Raw genomic sequence first — 18,594 nt, 5'->3', positions numbered from 1 at the left:
AGATTAAATTCAAATAACATTTATTTTCATATCACAATTCACACATTCAAATTATTTTCTTAAAGAACAGAAATACACAACACAAAGCAATAAAAGTTATTGAAGTTTTAACCAAATAAAATAAATAAAAGTTATGATTTGACACTGGTGGTTTGCCCTTTGGAGACCAATCACTCGAATAAACATTGCATAGCACTCTTTCTGCCAGAGAGTGTGCCACCTTCTAAAACTTTGACATTTAAACTTCATGTAAGGGCAAAGGCTTCCATATTGTAACTGGAGACAACCCTGCTAACCAAGTGTGCTGGGTAGGTGGGGTATTACAGAAACCACATCTAACTTAAGGGGAGGTTACATGTGGAAATACCACAGATGCACTTTATACCACAGGTGGTGCAACATCTGGCTGAACCCCAGAACAAAGGACTGCCAAAGAACCAACAAACCTTAGTGGGGGAAACGGATTAGATCTTTGTCTAGAGGATGACAGGGTTTACAGACAGGAAAACTGGACAGCAGAAATACCTCACATGGGACTACCAACAGGGAAATCACTTTATTTGGAATAATTGCAAGGTACACACTGGACACAGCAAGGATAAGGCTTCCTCGACAGTGGGAGGACCGGAAAATTTACAGAGTTAAAGGGAGTAGTGAGAACTTGGGGCAGGCTGAGGTCTTAGGATCATGCAAGTGTCCTGGACCTATCAGTAGGTATCCGCTAAACAAGGTGAATGTTTGCAGATTCCCAACCCTTTTAATGGAGGTGAGCACCATCAGAAAGGTTGTATTTTGAAAGAGGGCTCTAAACTTTTATGACTTACAATGAGGGAAATAAGTATTTGATCCCCTGCTGATTTTGTAAGTTTGCCTGCTTACAAAGAAATGAAGGGTCTATAATTTTTATGGTTGGTTTATTTTTACTTATAGAGACAGAATATAAAAAAAAATCAGTTTTTTTTATACAGGTTATGAATAGTTTTTTTGCATTTGATCCGCGAGGAAAATAAATAAATTTGTACTTGGTGAAGAAACCCTTGTTGGCAAGCACAGAGGTAAGACATTTCTGATAGTTGATCACCAGGATTGCTCATGTGTAAGGATACTTTTTAGTCCACAACTCTGTAAATCTTTAAGGTTTTTTGGCTGTTGCTCAAAAAATTGCAGTTTTAGCCTCCTTCACAGATTTTCTATAGGACTAGGGTCTAGAGACTGGCTAGGGCATTTAATGTGCTTCTCCTTAAGCCACTCTCTGATTGTCTTGGCAATATGTTTTGGATCTTTGTCATGTTAAAGGGACATCCACGACCCATCTTCAGTAATCTAGTTAAGGGGAGGAGGTTCTCGTCCAAGATTTTATGGTACACAGGCCGGTCCCTCAAGCCCTCAATGCGGTGAAGCCTTCCTGTACCCGTAGCAGAGATAAAAAGCCCTAAAGCAGAATATTTCCAACATTGTGCTTCTTTGTAGGGATGGTGTTCTTGGGGTCATATTCAACATTTCTCTCCCTCCAAACATAGGAGCCAATTTTGATCTGGCGAAAGTGCTGGCACTGCTGTAAAAGCCTTTTCTGAATCATTTTGATGTTCATTGTCAAACTTGAGATGAGCCAGACGGGCTTCCTGGGCAGGAGGACCTTGCGGTTGCTTCAGGATTTCAATCTATTGTGGCATAGTGTGTCACCAAAGGTTTGCTTGCTAACTGTGGTCCCAACTGTCTTGAATTCAATAACAAGCTTCTTCCGTGTATGTCTGGGGTGATCTTTAACCTTTCTCATGATCATCTTCACTCCATTGGGGAAATCTTGCAGGGAGCTCCAGACCAATGGCATTTGATAGTTATTTTGTATTTCTTCTACTTCCAAATGATCGCACCAACAGTTGCCTCCTTCTCACAAAGCTTCTGTCTGTAGCCTATTCAAGGTTTGTGCAGGTCTCCAATCTCGTCCCTGACATCCATAAGACCTATTTGGTCTGGACCATGGTGGTGGAGAGGTTGAAATGAAAGATACAGATTCTGTTGGCAGGCATCTTTTATATACATAACAAGCTGATTTAGGAGTACTGTCTTAAAGTGACAGGACTAATCTGTTGTCCATATAGGCACATAACCAATCTGTGGAGCCAGAATTCCGGCTAGTTGGTAGGGGATCAAATACTTATTTCACTGGCTGAAATGCAAATCAATTTGTAAACTGAATATTCTGTCTCTATCAGTTAAAATAAACCTACAATAAAAATGATAGACCCTTCAAGAACCTCATTTCAAATCAGCAGGGATCAAATTCTTATTTCTCTCACTGTATAAGGCCCAAAAAGGGCTCTCTGGAGGATCACTAGCACCAAAGAAAGGTTACAAGAATGCATCAAGCCAGGCCTGGGAGAATTCCACCTCACAGTGCCTCTAAGACATCGGTCAATAAGGTCCTGCTTGCTTAATGATTTGTCATCCAGCATAGCTTGATGTGCCACAATAGTAGGCCCTTATACCTTCAGGGTGGAGGAAGACAACTGTTCCTCCAATGCTTCCAGTAAAAAATTAAACGCAGACACAACAGAGGATCTCTGCGAGTTTGCCCGAGGGAAAAGAATCAGTCTTCAAAAAGGTACCACTCCAAAACAGATGCCTTATAGAGGTGGATCCAACCCTCTATATGAAAGCATATGTGCTGCACGATAAAGGCTGCCCTGGATGTGAGTCGCAAAGCCTCTGCTGATTCTATAGGTGAAAGTGGCGGGTGATATGCAATGGCGAAAAGCAGAAATAACTATTGTGATTTATTCACACCATAGTCATAGTGATTTCTAGCTGGATGAACACAAGCTTGCCTTGAATGAAAGTACACAGCCTCTGCAAAACTGCCAATAACTCCAGACAGTTGGATATGCCAATGCTGGCGAGGCTGTGTCTGGGGGCCCTGATGCGTTGTACTCGCTGCATACCACATAACCATGTTCAATGTGTCTGTTATGACCATATGCAAGACACCGCCGAACCTGTTCTAAGGGTACCTCTGTCGGTAGAAACTTTTTGCATCCCAAGAAAGTAATGCTCTGCACAGGGAATGCAAGTTATTTGCATGTGATGGTAAAACTTTTATACTGCGACAGGTCATCATCCTCAAAAAAATCTCAACATGACAATTAAACCAACATACAGTGGCTTATCTGTCTTGTTGAGAACTCAGGATTGGGACAGGTTTGGAGGTGTGGGAAGGAAAACAGGATGACTTGGCAAGAAACCCTCTATTGTATCTCCTTAAATTGCCATTGTGCACATCCACAGCAGCCCAGGAAACATCCAAAGTGGTCTGTTGAAGAAACAACCAGCACACATAAGTGTCCTAGTGGGCAATGGGAATGCCCCCAAACATCTGAGACGGAGATTGTGAACGTCAGAAGGAGAGTGGTATCAACCGCACCGCATGAAAAAGAGACTGATTGTAGTGCCCTATCCAAGAATACATTTGCTTTATTAGTTGCTGCTTGAAACAAGGCATGAAAATCCCACTTGCAATTTCACATTGATCCGTTTAGAAAGAAGCAGCGTGATTGGTCTGATTGATGACAAAAGTTTCTTCTTTGAGCAGTGATACAACTTCTGAATGTTTTTGCTGATGTCTTTGGAGGCAAATAAAAGTGTTAAAACTCTTTCCACATGGTACACAGTAATAGAGGTTCACTCCTGTGTGTGTTTTCTGGTGTCTACTAAGGTGACCTGACCGAGAGAACTTCTTCCCACACTGCGAGCAGTTATACGGCTTCTCCTCTGTGTGGGTTCGTTGGTGTCTACTAAGACGACTTGACTGAGCAAAACTTTTCCCACACTGTGAGCAGCGATACGGCTTCTCCTCTGTGTGGGTTCGTTGGTGTCTACTTAGGTGACTTGACCGAGAGAACTTCTTCCCACACTGTGAGCAGTTATACGGCTTCTCCTCTGTGTGGGTTTGTTGGTGTCTACTAAGATGACTTGACTGAGCAAAACTTTTCCCACACTGTGAGCAGTGATACGGCTTCTCTCCTGTATGTATGCGCTGGTGTTCACATAAATCTTTTGACCGAGAGAAACTCTTCCCACACTCTGTGCATTGATACGGCTTCTCTCCTGTGTGTATGCGCTGGTGTTCACGGAAACCTTTTGACCGAGAGAAACTCTTTCGACACTCTGTGCATTGATACGGCTTTTCTCCTGTGTGTATGCGCTGGTGTTCACGGAAATCTTTTGACCGAGAGAAACTCTTTCCACACTCTGTGCATTGATAAGGCTTCTCTCCTGTGTGTATGCGCTGGTGTTCACGGAAACCGTTTGACCGAGAGAAACTCTTCCCACACTGTGTGCAGTGATACGGCTTCTCTCCAGTGTGTGTGCGCTTGTGTTCACCAAGAAGACATGCCCAAGAGAAACTCTTCCCACACTGTAAGCAGTGATGCGGCTTCTCTCCGGTGTGTATGCGCTGGTGTTCACGAAGCCGACTTGACCGAGAGAAACTCTTCCCACACTGTGTGCAGTGAAATGGGTTCTCTCCTGTGTGTATTGCCTGATGTCTAATAAGATTACTTGACCGAGAGAAACTCTTCCCACACTGTGTGCAGTGATATGGCTTCTCTCCTGTGTGTGTTTGCTGGTGTACACCAAGATGACTTGACTGAGAGAAGTTCTTCCCACACTGTGTGCAGCGATATGGCTTCTCTCCAGTGTGTGTGCGCTGGTGCACACGGAGATCGTAGGGTCGAGAGAAACTCCTGCTACAACGTGAGCACTGATGCAGCTTCTCGTCTGTGTGTATGCGGTGGTGTCTACTGATATGACTTAAAAGAGAGAAACTCTTCTCACAATGTGTGCAGTGATACGGTTTCTCTCTTGTGTGTAAGCGCTGATGTACTTTTAAATGACTAGACCAGATAAAACTCTTCCCACACTGCAAGCAGTGATATGGCTTCTCTCCTGTGTGTACGCGCCGGTGTGCAGTGAGAAGACTTAACAGAGAGAAACTCTTGCCACACTGTGTGCAGTGATACGGCTTCTGTACTGTGTGTGTGAGCTGGTGTACAGTGAGATAACTTGACCGAGAGAAACTCTTTCCACACTGTTTGCATCGATACAAATTCTCTCCTGTGTGTGTGCGCTTGTGTTCCATTAAATTACTTGACCTAGAGAAACTCTTTCCACATTGTTGGCAGTGATACAGCTTCGGTACTGTGTGGATACACTTGTGTGCACTAAGACGACTTATCAAAGAGGAACTCTTCCCACAATCTGCACAATGGTGAGTTTTCTCCTTGCCTTCTCTATGTTTTAGTTCGATTGGAGTGGCACAGCAGAGATTATCAGATGATACATGTTCTGTTTTCAAGATTGGTTTAGGTACCATGTCCTGCAGTATGTCACACGCCTCATGATGGCATCTTCTCATATGTTTGTGGAGATAAGTTTGAGCCGTGAATGACAATGAACACACAGAACAGGAAAACACAAGGCATGAACCGTTCTCTAAAAAGACAACAAAGAAGAAAAAATTAGACATTCTCATTTCGTATTGCAGTGTAAAAGGCAAGGTATGTTGTTGTTGTTGTAATATTAGCTGTCATCTTCACTTATTTTGTTCTTTTGCATTATTATTTGCTTGGTCTAAGCTATTGTTTCTCAACCCTAGTCCTCGAGGACCCCCTTCCCTATATTAAACACCTGATTGAGTCCCTTCGGAGTGGGGGTCAGGTGTTGAATCAGCTGATTTTATAAGGAGACATCTAAAATATTCTGGAAGGGGGTCCTCGAGGACCTGTACATACACAATCAGCATAGTCATGCGTATCTTCTCCATACATGCGTGAGCTGCGCAGATATTAAGTCTCGCAAGTCTTCTCCATACATAAGTGAGCTGCGCAGATATTAAGTCTCGCAAGTCTTCTCCACACATGTGAGAGCTGCACGGATATTAAGTCTCGCATGTCTTCTCCATACATGTGAGAGCTGCGCGGATATTAAGTCTCGCATGTCTTCTCCATACATGTGAGAGCTGCACGGATATTAAGTCTCGCATGTCTTCTCCATACATGTGAGAGCTGCGCGGATATTAAGTCTCGCATGTCTTCTCCATACATGTGAGAGCTGCGCGGATATTAAGTCTCGCAAGTCTTCTCCACACATGTGAGAGCTGCGCGGATATTAAGTCTCGCATGTCTTCTCCATACATGTGAGAGCTGCGCGGATATTAAGTCTCGCAAGTCTTCTCCACACATGTGAGAGCTGCGCGGATATTAAGTCTCGCATGTCTTCTCCATACATGTGAGAGCTGCGCGGATATTAAGTCTCGCATGTCTTCTCCATACATGTGAGAGCTGCACGGATATTAAGTCTCGCAAGTGTTCTCCACACATGTGAGAGCTGCGCAGATATTAAGTCTCGCAAGTCTTCTCCACACATGTGAGAGCTGCGCAGATATTAAGTCTCGCAAGTCTTCTCCACACATGTGAGAGCTGCGCGGATATTAAGTCTCGCATGTCTTCTCCACACTAGAAGAACTAGGCCTACTGGCCCAGCCAGGGCTCAATCTGGGGACCTTCTTGTTGTAAAAGAGGAGTGCTTACCACCAAGGCCCTGTGCCACACCACATTCTGATTTAAAACATTGGCTGACACGATCACCCCACACACCTTAGTGATTTTGGCTCTATTCTTTCACATAGAGCAACCCTCTGTTTCGGTAACCATGTGCTTGGTAACAGGCAAATTCTGCTAAAGTTTATATATCCAAATAATCAAAGACAGTGACAGGTTTACAAACTCTGTTTTGTACGCTTTCATTCACGAGTCTGCCCCCATAAGGGGAATTGAATGTGCGGTTTATCCCCACCATTCATTGCATAGAGTAGCTGAGAGAGTGAATACATGAATATAATGGAAATACTGTAATGTCATTGTGACTGCCTGAATGAACTGTGAGTTATCTAAAGATTACCAGAGATATTCTTTCTTGAACTAAAACAATATTTCACAAACAATAGTTATTCATACCTTTGTCAGAGCATTTAGTGTTCCACAGATGGTCAAAAGTGACGTCAAAATCTCTGGCATACTCCTCTCCATACCAGACTAGCAATTCTTCTCCAGTTTTGATTGGCCGGCAACATCTGTACAGAATCACTTCTTTATACTGAAATGCCACCAGATTTTGTTCCACTTCACTGCGAGCACAATTTACATATCTGAGAAAGAGACAGACAAAAAAACAAAACAAAAACAGGTATTAAAAACAAGATCAATATCCCTTATCAAACAGACATGTAACTGGTTCAGTTGATTTTTTATATGCTCTTCGTGCACAATTTCAAGTTAATTTAACCCCTCCCATTAAAAATGGTTGACTGTATTCTGGGACCCTTTTACTTATGATCTTCTTACCCCTGGTTTGTTCCAAACCTGTATGACTTTATTTCTTCAGTAAACAAGACAGAATGTGGTAGGGCTGCTCCCTTACACTATTTGCTATTCGACTGGAAGACAGTTTTTAGAGCTGATTTTAATTAGTCTGTTGTCTGCTTATTATTTTAAAAGAATATACGCACCACATTAGTCACTTTACATAGCCGTGCTATGGCGGGATATTGAGCTCAGTTTCCCCAACAATGCAGAAAAGCTTTGGTTCCTGCAACATTCCAAAATGCTAAATGTGGCTTAATCCATTTAAACCAAATTCAGAATATGCATTAATAAAGCGTATTATGTAAAGAAATGCAGAAGAGCCTAGAACGAACAATCTTGAATGATGTTCGTTCATAGATGCAGTTGCTAGGAGCTCTCACAACTGGCATAGTTTTTGCACTATTTTTGTGTCACTGCACTTCAGTACAGTCATACACAACTACTGGATCAAAATACTGGAGTACACACTTTACAGCCGAGGGTATCATTCCTCAAGAGATCACCAGACCATCTCCCAGTACTCCCACTGTCGCAGGAGGGAAGAGGAGACGCTGTGAGCGGAGGTAGAAGAGAGGCAAGCGGCGGGCGTATGGGCCCGGCTAAAGGCTAATCCGTACAAACCACCGCTCCCTACCAGCTTTCTCTCTAATGCCCAGTCCATCCGCAACAAGATGGATGAGTTACGGCTTCAACTGGCTGCACATAGTTCGATTTACAACTGTTGCTGAATGATCTTTTCTGAAACCTGGCTGGACCCAACCACTCCGGACACGAATACTAAGGTAGCTGGATGAAACGCCTACAGAGCACACAGGACAGTGGACTCGGGTAAGAAGACCGGCGGGGGGTTGTGCACCTATATTAACAACTCGTGCAACTTGTGCACAGAGGTCACGATAGTGGATAAATTGTGTAGTCCAGATGTAGAACTCATGCTGCTAAAGTGCAGGCTGTTTTATCTACAAAGGGAGTTCACTGTTGTTTGCATCTGAGCTGTGTATATCCCACCGGATGCTAATGCTAAACTAGCATTAGCACAGGTCTATGTTAGCATTAGCAACAAGCGTAATAGCACATCCGGATAGTGTTTTATTGCAGCTGGGAACTTTAATCACACTAACTTAATCAGTTCTTCACAAATTCCACCGTTATGTGTAATGTGCTTCAATGGGAGATAAAATCCTGGACCAAGTGTATACTAACAAAGCTGATGCATACAGAGCCCAGATCTACCCTCATCTGGGTCTGTCGGACCAACTTTCTCTTCTGCTACACTCACTGTATACACCCAAAATCAAAACTGCTGAGACTATGATTAAAACTGTGCGAATATGGCCAGAGGATAAGATTCATTTGCTCCAGGACTAATACCACTACACAGATTGGGATGTATTTAAAGGACATGGACACGGATACCTGTGAATTTCTGGATGAATACACCATTACTGTTTTAGAATACATCTTCAGTGCAGATAACGTTACATCATGGAGGCCATTCCGTGTGTCTCCTTGCAGGAAACCTTGGATGATACACCGTGAACAACAAATAATCTGAGCTAGGAATTTAGTATACAGATCTGGGGACCCGGAAGCATACAGCACAGCCAGGACTGTTCTGAGAAAAAGGCATTAAAACTGCCAATACAGGAGGCGTATTGAGGCCAGTATTAACAACTCCTCAAATTCTAGGCGGGTATAGGAGGGTATCAGGGACATTCAGGGCTCTAGACTAACCTTTTGCACTGGTGAACCTAACTGTTTTTCTTATATGCAACAGCACAAAAGTTGTGGACTTTTAGTCCAAAATTTTTAGACAAAATTTTCGTCCACATTGCGTTTAACGCATTTAACATTTAACTGGTGTTACCAGTCTTTCTTTTAATGTCCACATAGGCAAAACGGACTAGTTAATGATTAACTAACAATCTGGTCACAATAAAGTTTTTTATTTGAAGCACAAATCTACAAGAAATGTAACTTACTGAAGAACTGTGGATGGTTAAAGTGCTTCACTGTACTGAAATTTTAACTTCAAAGATCTCAAGATAAATGGACCAGTACTTGACATAACCTGGGAGGTCGATGGCTTCGTGTCAGAGCAATGCTTATGAAAGTCGGACAGATCCGGCCTTAACCTAACATTCTTCACAAAAGAGTTGTCAATCGTTCTTTTCATCTTCTCTCATCATCCGCGGCTACATCCACTCTGTTTAACTGGCTGCTACTCACCTCTCTGTCTGACTGCAGCACACACATTTTCAAACGTACACACCAGAGGTTGTCTATGTAACAAAAGTTATGGCTGAGGTCGGGGAGAATATGTGTTTAAAGGTAAGTAATGAAGATAAAAATACAACAGTCCAGTATCACAAGTAAAAGTCACTTTAAAGTGGTACTAGACTTACTCTTATAACAGTAAAAGAAAAACGTTTCCTAGTGTTGATGTCGATAAAAATACTGTAAAAAAATGTTTGAATAAAACGAAAGTAATTAAAATGGTGCAGGGCACTCTTAAAGAACAAGAGCTCTGCCATTATCACTACATAAGGTAACTAACAAACATTACGGACAACAACTAATAAGTAGTCAAGAAAGTTTTACATTGTTTATCATGTGCAATCGCAGTCCGGCTCGCATGAGCAGCAGAGCGGGGATACCTCCTGGAGCTGCAGACTGGGACCTCTGTCATCTCACGATAACATTGTACAAAAAAAAACTTTGCATGCCAAAGTTTACACAAGACTGGCGGGATATGTGCATTGTTGCTCCTTATTCTTCATGTTATGTGGTTTACACTAAAAAAAATGACTGTCTTAGACATTTTTTCTTATTTTCCAGTGAAAATGTCTAAACATTCTTAAATTAAGATGCATTTTCTTGATGAGTAAATTGACCCAAGAAAATAAGTCTAGTTTTCAGTAAAAAATATGAAATTTCAGTGAATTTGTGCTTAAAACAAGACTTTTTTTCTTAGGTCAATTTACTCATCAAGAAAATGCATCTTGATTTAGCTATAATAACCACGAAACACGTCATATCGATTTCTTTCTCATTCTCGCTTGTGATTGTTTGTTTTTGAGTGTTAAGATATTTTTTGCAGCTTGCTGCTGTAAAGTTCTTTAGGTTGTGTTTTGCTGTTTCGTCATTGACTACGGATTGTGTATACACTAGAAGTGTCTTAAGTGCATGATGAGCGAAGATTACATTTTATGAATCTCTTTCTGGGAAGGCGTCAATCTTCTGGCTTCCTTCAGTGTTAATACGCATTCATATGCCCTGGTTGCATTGGCTTATGAGCACGCCCAAGTGTTTTCTCATGAGGTAAATTCACTACCAGCATGGTTCGATTTTGTGCGTGTATTGATTCGGTATGGATTCGGTTGGATGCCCTACATGCCCTAATGTTATGAATAGCATGGATGGACATCACCAGTGCCCTTTATGACTGGGTATGTAACATCTCAAAGTTCTCTCAGAGAACACGATGGTGTGTGTATTGACCCCTAGTGGACTAGTGCACTTTTTCGTGCATGCACTGTTGTATGCGGCACGTCCGTGCAGTCTCAAAAAATGGGATGCCCGCAGACGGGCTGTACGGAAGACCCTTTGATGACGAAAATTGCGTCATGCAGGCGTCGCGCGGACGTATAGACCGCACTTTGGCCTTAAAGTGGAAGTACTTGAAACAACTTAACATGGAATCATGCATTGCCACCAGGCGTTGTAGGAAATTAGTTTGTTTTGGTTTCTTCTTCTGATATGTCTCAATGGCAAGACTTTACACATACCTGCAAACTCAGAAGAAGTGAAAAAGGTGACAGCGGGGGGGGTTGGTATTGTCATTTTTTTCAGGCCTTTTGGCAGCACAAGTTTTTTAAGTGCAATACATGACACCAATGGAGCAGCGGCTAATCACATCACATGCTACAGGAGAAATATGGACACAGCAAGTCCCGTGCTGTGTCTTTCTCTGACAATTAAAATGCGATTCTGGGTGGCCGAAGGACCAAGAAAATGACACGGTTAGCTGTTATCTTGATTCTGGTTTGCCAAATGAATCTAGGTGCTGGAACAAAGACGTTTCAGATACTCGAGAGTAGATAACCCCCACAGAAAAAAACTCTTTGGATTAACACGATTCACATAAATTACCTATTTTTGATTCAAAACGGTGAATTTTGCCGAAAAGCTTGCGTTACAGGCCATGGGCATTATATAGTACTCAGGCCCCCAACAACATCCCCACCTCTATGGAAAAGTGTTTCACAAGACCGTTGACACGGTCATGCCGATGGTGGACTGTTTTAGGGAATGTCATCTGAATCGCTGAATAGCTGAGCACAACATGAAGATGAGCAAGTGATAAAGTCACAAACACCTTTTGGGATAAATCCTTCTATAAGGTTGCATACATTCCAGACAGTGAGGATAAAGTATCTTATAATAATTATACTAACAGCATCTCACCTCATCCAGTTTGAGTGTGTTTCTCTTCTGGCATCTATATATTCATTCAAGTGTCTTCTCTTGTATATCTGTGAAATGAATAATAAACAATTTAAACTAACACTAACATTTACATTTAGTCATTTAGCAGACGCTTTTATCCAATGAGTTAAGGGAGCAATAAGCGGTATGTCATACAGGAGCAATACTACAACAGGTGCCAATACAAAGTTACTGGTTTCAACAAAAACAATTATGTAAGTTATATCTAAGTTCGTAATTATGTTCATCATGTTTAATGTTTAACCAGAGATGTCCAAAGTCGTTCCTAGAGGGCCATTGTCCTGCCTTCGTCTGCGGAGCATATCTGGAGTTTGTGCGCGACAGCGCCCTCTGGCGTTCAGATGCAGCATTTAACTGTACTTCACTAACAGACTGTGCATAATAAAAACTATTAAAAATTTGCTGGCAAACGCCAAATTACGTGTAGTTTATTATCGATTAATCGTGCAGTACTGACTCTAGGGGACACTGGGGCACAGTGTGTTTCTCATTTAGCCCGCAAGATCCATTTTCCAGCTGAGTTTAGCCCCAGCTCTGATAAAACACACCTGAAGCTAATCACCCTCTTTAGAAATAGATGCTTTTAATGATTTGGGGCTGCGCAAATAAATAGGCCTATGACATTAAAGAACCACGAGAGAGATTCAAGTGCCAATGCATCTGAATCACTCTTGTGGTACTTTTATGCGAAACGCCAAACAATTTGCACGCCATGCATTAAGCCGCTGAAAAGCTTGTTCAGGTGTGTTTTATCAGAGCTGGGGCTAAACTGGGCAGGAAAACAGGTCTCACGGGCCAGAGTTGAGAAACACTGCTGTACACTTAGCGGCTATGGTGTTGTCTGTTGAATTGATTTTTTCTCCAAACCAAGATCGCCATTGACCAGAATTTCATGTTGCTCCAAAATATCCTAGAATACTCTTACAGGTAGGAAAACACAAGAGGTAATCATATAACAAATATGAATGTCATATGACTAAAACTAAATCCATGATGCAGGAGTAAAACATGTGGCTCTTAAACATTAAACAGAGAATAGGCAGTATGCAGCGGCGGCTGGGTGCTGCACAAAGGAAACACAGAAGCACATGGATATTAAGTCAAGTTCATGCTCCATTAAGATATTTTGTCAATTTCCTTCTGTTAATATATCAATATGTTATTTTTGTGAGTCTTTGCAGCAAAATCGTTAACAAAATGTTATGTAAAGGTTTAGAGTCCATTTACTCTCCACAACGTCATTACAGCGGTAAGCTAATATAGAGCATTAAAAGAAACTGTTTCTTCTAACCAACGGCCTGCTACAGTAATTTTGATTAACAACTTCAAAGGCCATTTTCTTTTTATTTAATTTTTCTTTGCACACTCAGATTCCAGAGTTTTAAACAGTTCTATCTCCACCCAAAAATGAACCCAAAAATGAATCGAGCCCCAGACGGCACGATTTAAACCCTGCAGGTAACAATTTCAACATCTATGTTAACATCTAACATCTATCTCATCCCCAGTTCAAATCACTAAATTATTTGTCTAGTAGTCACTGTGTCAAAAAAATCCAGATTTTCCCAGCACTCACCAGGTGGCAAAGCGCTGCCGCTAATCATAATGATGTTAAGCATTATTGACATAGCACCGATTGTCTTTAACAAAGACAAACAATATGGGACGGGATGAAAAAATTGAATCTTACGACCCTAGCCCCAACGTCCTTTACAAATCACTCAGACAACATAATTTCTGGCCAAATCAGGCTGACTGTGTGTAGTCTGAACGAGGCATATTTCAGCGTTTTCACAAATACTTTGATTTCAATATTTTACAAGATATTAAATTAGGGATCAATAATATGTGATATTTTTTTATTCAAGACAGAAACTTAAATCCAGAACTTGTTCCTGTGCTGTTGTTGTAAAGACAGTACACTTGATTTTAAACATATTCTAATTATGTTTTACGGCAAGTCATTGTTGGAATTAGTACTTTACGTCATTTTAAAAAAAAAGTTTCTGTATGAAAAAACATTTCTCTGTGAAAAAAAAATCCCTTTCAGACAACAGACTCACCATAAACGAGTATCCACTGCTGACAGCTTCGTCCATATTGCTTTCTTCTGCTTCATAAGGGCCAAAATGTGCTCCGATTGGAATAATCTCCTCCTGGTTAAACACCCCGAGTCCTGCATTGGGAATGTTGGATGTGAGAACCTCCAGTCCAGCAGGAAGGGTTAGTCTGGCCCGGTCTGAAGCCCCCACTGGCACAAGGGTGTCAGGAATGAACAATGGAGCACCATGAACGTCACATTCACCATTGAAAAATGACTGACACTCTTCACAATCTGTGTGAATATAAAACAAAGAAAAAAGATTTTAAAAAGAAATTTCTAATGACATTTTTATATATTTACATTTACATTTAGTCATTTGGCAGACGCTTTTATCCAAAGCGACTTACAGTGCACTTATTACAGGGACAATGCCCCTGGAGCAACGTGGAGTAAAGTGTCTTTCTCAAGGACACACTGGTGGTGGCTGCTGGGATCGAACCAGCAACCTTTGATTTACCAGTTCAGTGGTTTAACCCACTAGACCACCATCTCATTCTATGTATAGAATTATATTTTATATATATTTGAATATTAGATATATATATATTAAATAAATATGAAAATGACTCTAAATAAAGCTACAAAAGTTTAATTTTCTCTTTATTATGCGACGATGTATTAGGTTACTGTCACGAAGGCAAATTCTTTTTTTGATGCGGATATACATTTAAAACCCAACGGACTGTGCTTATGTGAGCCTTTTGTGTTTTTGACATAACAGCATGTGTATTTTGCAGCATGAGAACATATACAAGACGAGAAAGAGAACTTCATGATGATTATTAGGCTAACGGAGATGTCTGGAACACAGATAAAGTCATATATGCGATGTATGCTGTTGAATGGGGATGAACCGACGCGTCGCAGCATGTAGAATAGACATTACACTGAACAATGATCAAAGATCTGTCAGCAAAAGTAGAAAGCGTATTTGTAATAAATCAACAAGTGTCTCAGTTTAAATGGTCGCAAAAGTGCTTGTAGAGCAAATCATCTTGTTCTTCTAAGTTGGCAGTGTTTCATGCATTCTGGCTCCTTTACAATATTACAAATTGAGTTTATTTTGAAGAATTTAATAATGAACATAGCACAGTATCGTGGTACTCCAACTGGTATAGCATCGCAAGATGTTTATTGTACAGTGACAACCTGATTCATTAACATTAATACCATGATGCAGAATTGAGTAAAAGACAATTGAGACTCCAAATTCTGATTGAATGAAACATGTTCCAAAGACTATAAAAAGATATCTGTAAACAATATTCTGTATTAATGAGGTCCTGCTTTACTTTGGCAACCTAAGTTTAAATATTTAGTGTTGGCACAGATTTAATTGTCAAAGTCTATTTCTATGTATGCATATACAGTAATAATGCCATAGATGACAACATGCCTGATAACTTGATGGTGATGTTTCATTCTTTTAGTCAGAATCTAGACTATTAAATATCTTAAGGCCAGCAGCTCTGCCGTGAGGACAACGGTTACACATAATACAACAAAGAAAAGATTTGTAATATGTGTCTCACAAAGAAAGTCTTGTTTCTGTTCGTCCTCCTCCATGTTGACGACACGTGGTGCAGATTGTAGCTGTTCACCTGCACTCACTGTATGTTCACTCGTCCTCTTTCTGTTGCTCCTTTAACACACAAAACAGTGTTTACTAAAGTTTACTAAAAGTCCATCACACAGGTAAAGCGTCATTCACAAACACAGTAGCTGTATTTCAAACCTCTGAATAAAAAAGGCTCTCAAAACTTATGGATGGACGCAGTACACAATGTTTTGAGCATATACATGTCTTTATTAACAGTTTTAAACTATTCATGAGAATGAGAATATACAACGATGCAATAATAGAGGATTTTTTCAGCACTACATTCTGCACTCAGGATGTGCATGAGTGCTTTGGTTCCACTCTGAAAAATATATTCAGAGATTTTGTAATAAGTATGAAAGTAAAGACATGCAGGGCGTGTTGATATCGGAACCGAATGATCCGAGGTACATCTCCCTTGATACAAACTGCAAAACTCTCGTATTCACTTAGTCAGCTGAAGCAGCAGTGTTGCAACTGTTGATCACGCTCAACAATCATGTGATGACAATGCATTGTGAATGGCCAAAATGCACACGGATTGACACAAAAAGTAACAAATTCTCATTGAAAGCATCAAAGTGATGTCTGATGTGCTTTAAACAGTCACATGACCTTCCAAACATACACTGTTATATGTATGTGAGAGGGTGAGTAAAAACTCATTTCTCATCATATCCTTCAGAGAAACAAACAAAACCACATTTTGACATGTTTTATGCTTATATGTGAGGGGGAGACGATCTCATCATGCGGTCAAACACTCTTTCCATACATATATATATATATATATATATATTCCATGTATATACATAAAATGGCGCATTGTAAGGTAATATAAACATTTCGGTTCATTTTGTAAGGTATTTCTTCACCACTCACAACATAGTTTTGTATTATATATTACATTTTGGTAAATAAATCCATCAAAATGCTACAGGCTGTACCTTTAAGGGAAGAAAGAAATGATCACTTTAAACCTGACAGACAACGGCACGTCTTGCCCATAAGTGCGTGACATAAAAACTATCAATACTTCATGTCTCTCCTCTAAAATCTGACCAATGACTGAATTCTCTTTCTGAAGAAGCGCTTAACCACTAACTACAAGTTAGCTCAGTGACAAATTGTGAAAATCTTTTTGTCTTTCGTCTGCTAAAGATGGAATTATTCCTACAAGATAGAAATACAACATCAATACAGTGTTTCTTTAAATACATATCAACATACCTGTATTATCAGCGGTGCTCACTCTGTCCTGTGTGTGAACCACAGAATACACAGTCTGAACACACCAGTAGCTAGTTATAAAACACACAATACACAATATAGCGTCCATTACACACATTTAGGAAACGCTGACCAACGCGTGTCTCATATTAAACGTACATTCATCTGTTACAACAGAAAGATTTACACACTAACAAAACTTGTATAAACTCCATTTGAGATAATGTTAACTTGAACTGATGTTGAAACATGACACATTTACTAATAAAGAACATTATACGACTAAAATAATCTGAAGTAAATGAGTCTTACGTCTCTTGTAGGTCTCTGATGATCAGACAGAATGATCATAAACACAGATAGCAGATATTAACACGCTGCAGGAGTGTTGTTGCATGAATGGGGAGAGAATGCATCGCTCAGTATGGCCGATCTAGCGAAGGAAGTCCCGCCTTCCAGTAAAATGAGCCAATCGTCAATGGAATATAAGACTGACCAGAGCCATTAAAAACAGAGTTGCGACGCTCACATAGACATCCTTTGGAAGAATGGAATGCGGAAGTAACTCGTGTCATGGAGGGCTCTATAGAAGGTATCTATTGACGTCACTTTCCCACGTGCACGTGTCGGGACATGCCCTGGGACACGCTCCCCTGGGTGGCATAACACCCATCAAAATGACTGAGGAGAATGGGAGAAACAAAGAAAACGGGATCAAAACACAATTATTTCCTGAAATTACAAGCTGGACCCTAACAACGTCTCTACAACTTACAATGGAAGCGTCCCTGGACAATGAAATGTGGTGCGGAATTGCGTGTCCTGATATTGTAAGCTGTCATTTTGATGAGTGTTTTGACCACTGGGGGCGCGCTCTGGCGTGTTCACCTGGTAAAATGACGACACGTCCATACCCTCTATAGTCCCAAACATTACATTGAAGCACATTCATTTTGCTTCCCAAACACATTCGCAAATGTTGTGGCGAATCGGCCTTACATCGCAGAAAGAAATCTCAGAGGCAAGGGTTCCAGGTGCCAAGAGTTGAAACTTTATTTTCCCGGGCAAGCAAAGTGGGATATTCAGAGTTCATCTGAAGTGATCCAACGAATACACATCTGACTCCATATTTTATACATTGTTTTCAAGTTGTTATCACAGATTAAACCAATTATGTGTGCATGACATCGTCCTCTTCCAATCAGGTTTCATATGACATCACCTTTTCATCAGCCCGTCCCTCCGGCTCATAGTTCCGGCCTACCATATTAGTATTTAATCGTAGCGTGAGCCTCTCAAAAACAAGTGCCTCTTTATCTTGAAACTTTTTGGGGGGTTTCGGACGTGTTGGACTTTAAAGGCGTCCTGCATGTTCAAAAATTGAAGGAAGGCAATCTCTAAAAAGTATTGAAGTTTATTGGTCAGAAAGTATCAAAATACAGCGCTGGGTTGCTGGACAACACTCCTCTGTCCTTCCCAGGAACAACAACCCCCACAGCACATATTCACAGCATTTATTGTTATTTCACACCGATCTCTCTTCTGCTGGGGGCAGGATCTTCCTTGTTTTCACCAATCACCAACTTCTGCCTTATCTCGTTCCTGTAAAACACTTCTGAAACAACATTCCAGATACCTCCCCCAACCCCCTAAACAACTGCAGCCGAAGATGCCCCTTCACCCCCCCAAACTCACATTCCTCTGATGCAAGCACTTCCCATCAGGACACA

At 40.9% G+C, this 18,594-nt stretch overlaps 2 protein-coding genes across 10 annotated transcripts in view; one reads left to right on the top strand and one right to left on the bottom strand.

The window, feature by feature from the left end:
• Positions 1-3: 3 nt before the first annotated feature.
• On the bottom strand, positions 4-17,359 carry LOC130411270 (zinc finger protein 271-like). 2 transcript variants are annotated; one of them, XM_056735743.1, is made up of 7 exons: positions 17,177-17,359; positions 16,865-16,935; positions 15,567-15,676; positions 13,994-14,265; positions 11,889-11,956; positions 7,014-7,204; positions 4-5,490 (listed from the first exon to the last, which is right to left on the bottom strand). In XM_056735743.1, exons 3-7 carry the CDS (start codon positions 15,598-15,600, stop codon positions 3,533-3,535), a joined length of 2,523 nt encoding a protein of 840 aa, XP_056591721.1. In that variant the 5' UTR covers positions 15,601-15,676; positions 16,865-16,935; positions 17,177-17,359; the 3' UTR covers positions 4-3,532. The 2 variants fall into 2 exon arrangements, with proteins under 2 accessions (XP_056591721.1, XP_056591722.1); XM_056735744.1 differs by lacking the exon at positions 16,865-16,935.
• The window catches only part of LOC130411274 (uncharacterized), a 30,391-nt gene continuing 19,854 nt past the window's right edge, over positions 8,058-18,594 (top strand). For 5 of the 8 annotated variants that reach the window (XM_056735752.1, XM_056735758.1, XM_056735757.1 and 2 more), the window contains exon 1: positions 9,626-9,752. Coding sequence is in view for 4 of the 8 variants with exons in the window: in XM_056735758.1 (XP_056591736.1) it covers positions 9,720-9,752 (33 nt within the window). In the remaining 4 variants the exon portion in view is untranslated. Of the gene's footprint in view, positions 8,250-9,625; positions 9,753-18,594 lie in introns of those variants that run through there. The other 3 variants (XM_056735754.1, XM_056735751.1, XM_056735756.1) reach the window with 1 other exon arrangement.

This window comes from Triplophysa dalaica, chromosome 22 (assembly GCF_015846415.1).
Source record: "Triplophysa dalaica isolate WHDGS20190420 chromosome 22, ASM1584641v1, whole genome shotgun sequence".
Classification (NCBI taxonomy): domain Eukaryota; kingdom Metazoa; phylum Chordata; class Actinopteri; order Cypriniformes; family Nemacheilidae; genus Triplophysa; species Triplophysa dalaica.
This window is presented reverse-complemented; position numbering and strand designations above follow the sequence as displayed.

What these genes read in the sequence shown, in the direction of transcription:
- LOC130411270 (XM_056735743.1), bottom strand. Translation starts at nt 15,600, where the DNA reads ATGGAGGAGGACGAACAGAAACAAGACTTTCTTT. An exon ending in ACAGAAACAAGACTTTCTTT is followed by an intron (nt 14,266 to 15,566) that starts GTGAGACACATA and finishes ATATTCACACAG; the next exon opens with ATTGTGAAGAGTGTCAGTCA. An exon ending in GCAGTGGATACTCGTTTATG is followed by an intron (nt 11,957 to 13,993) that starts GTGAGTCTGTTG and finishes TTCATTTCACAG; the next exon opens with ATATACAAGAGAAGACACTT.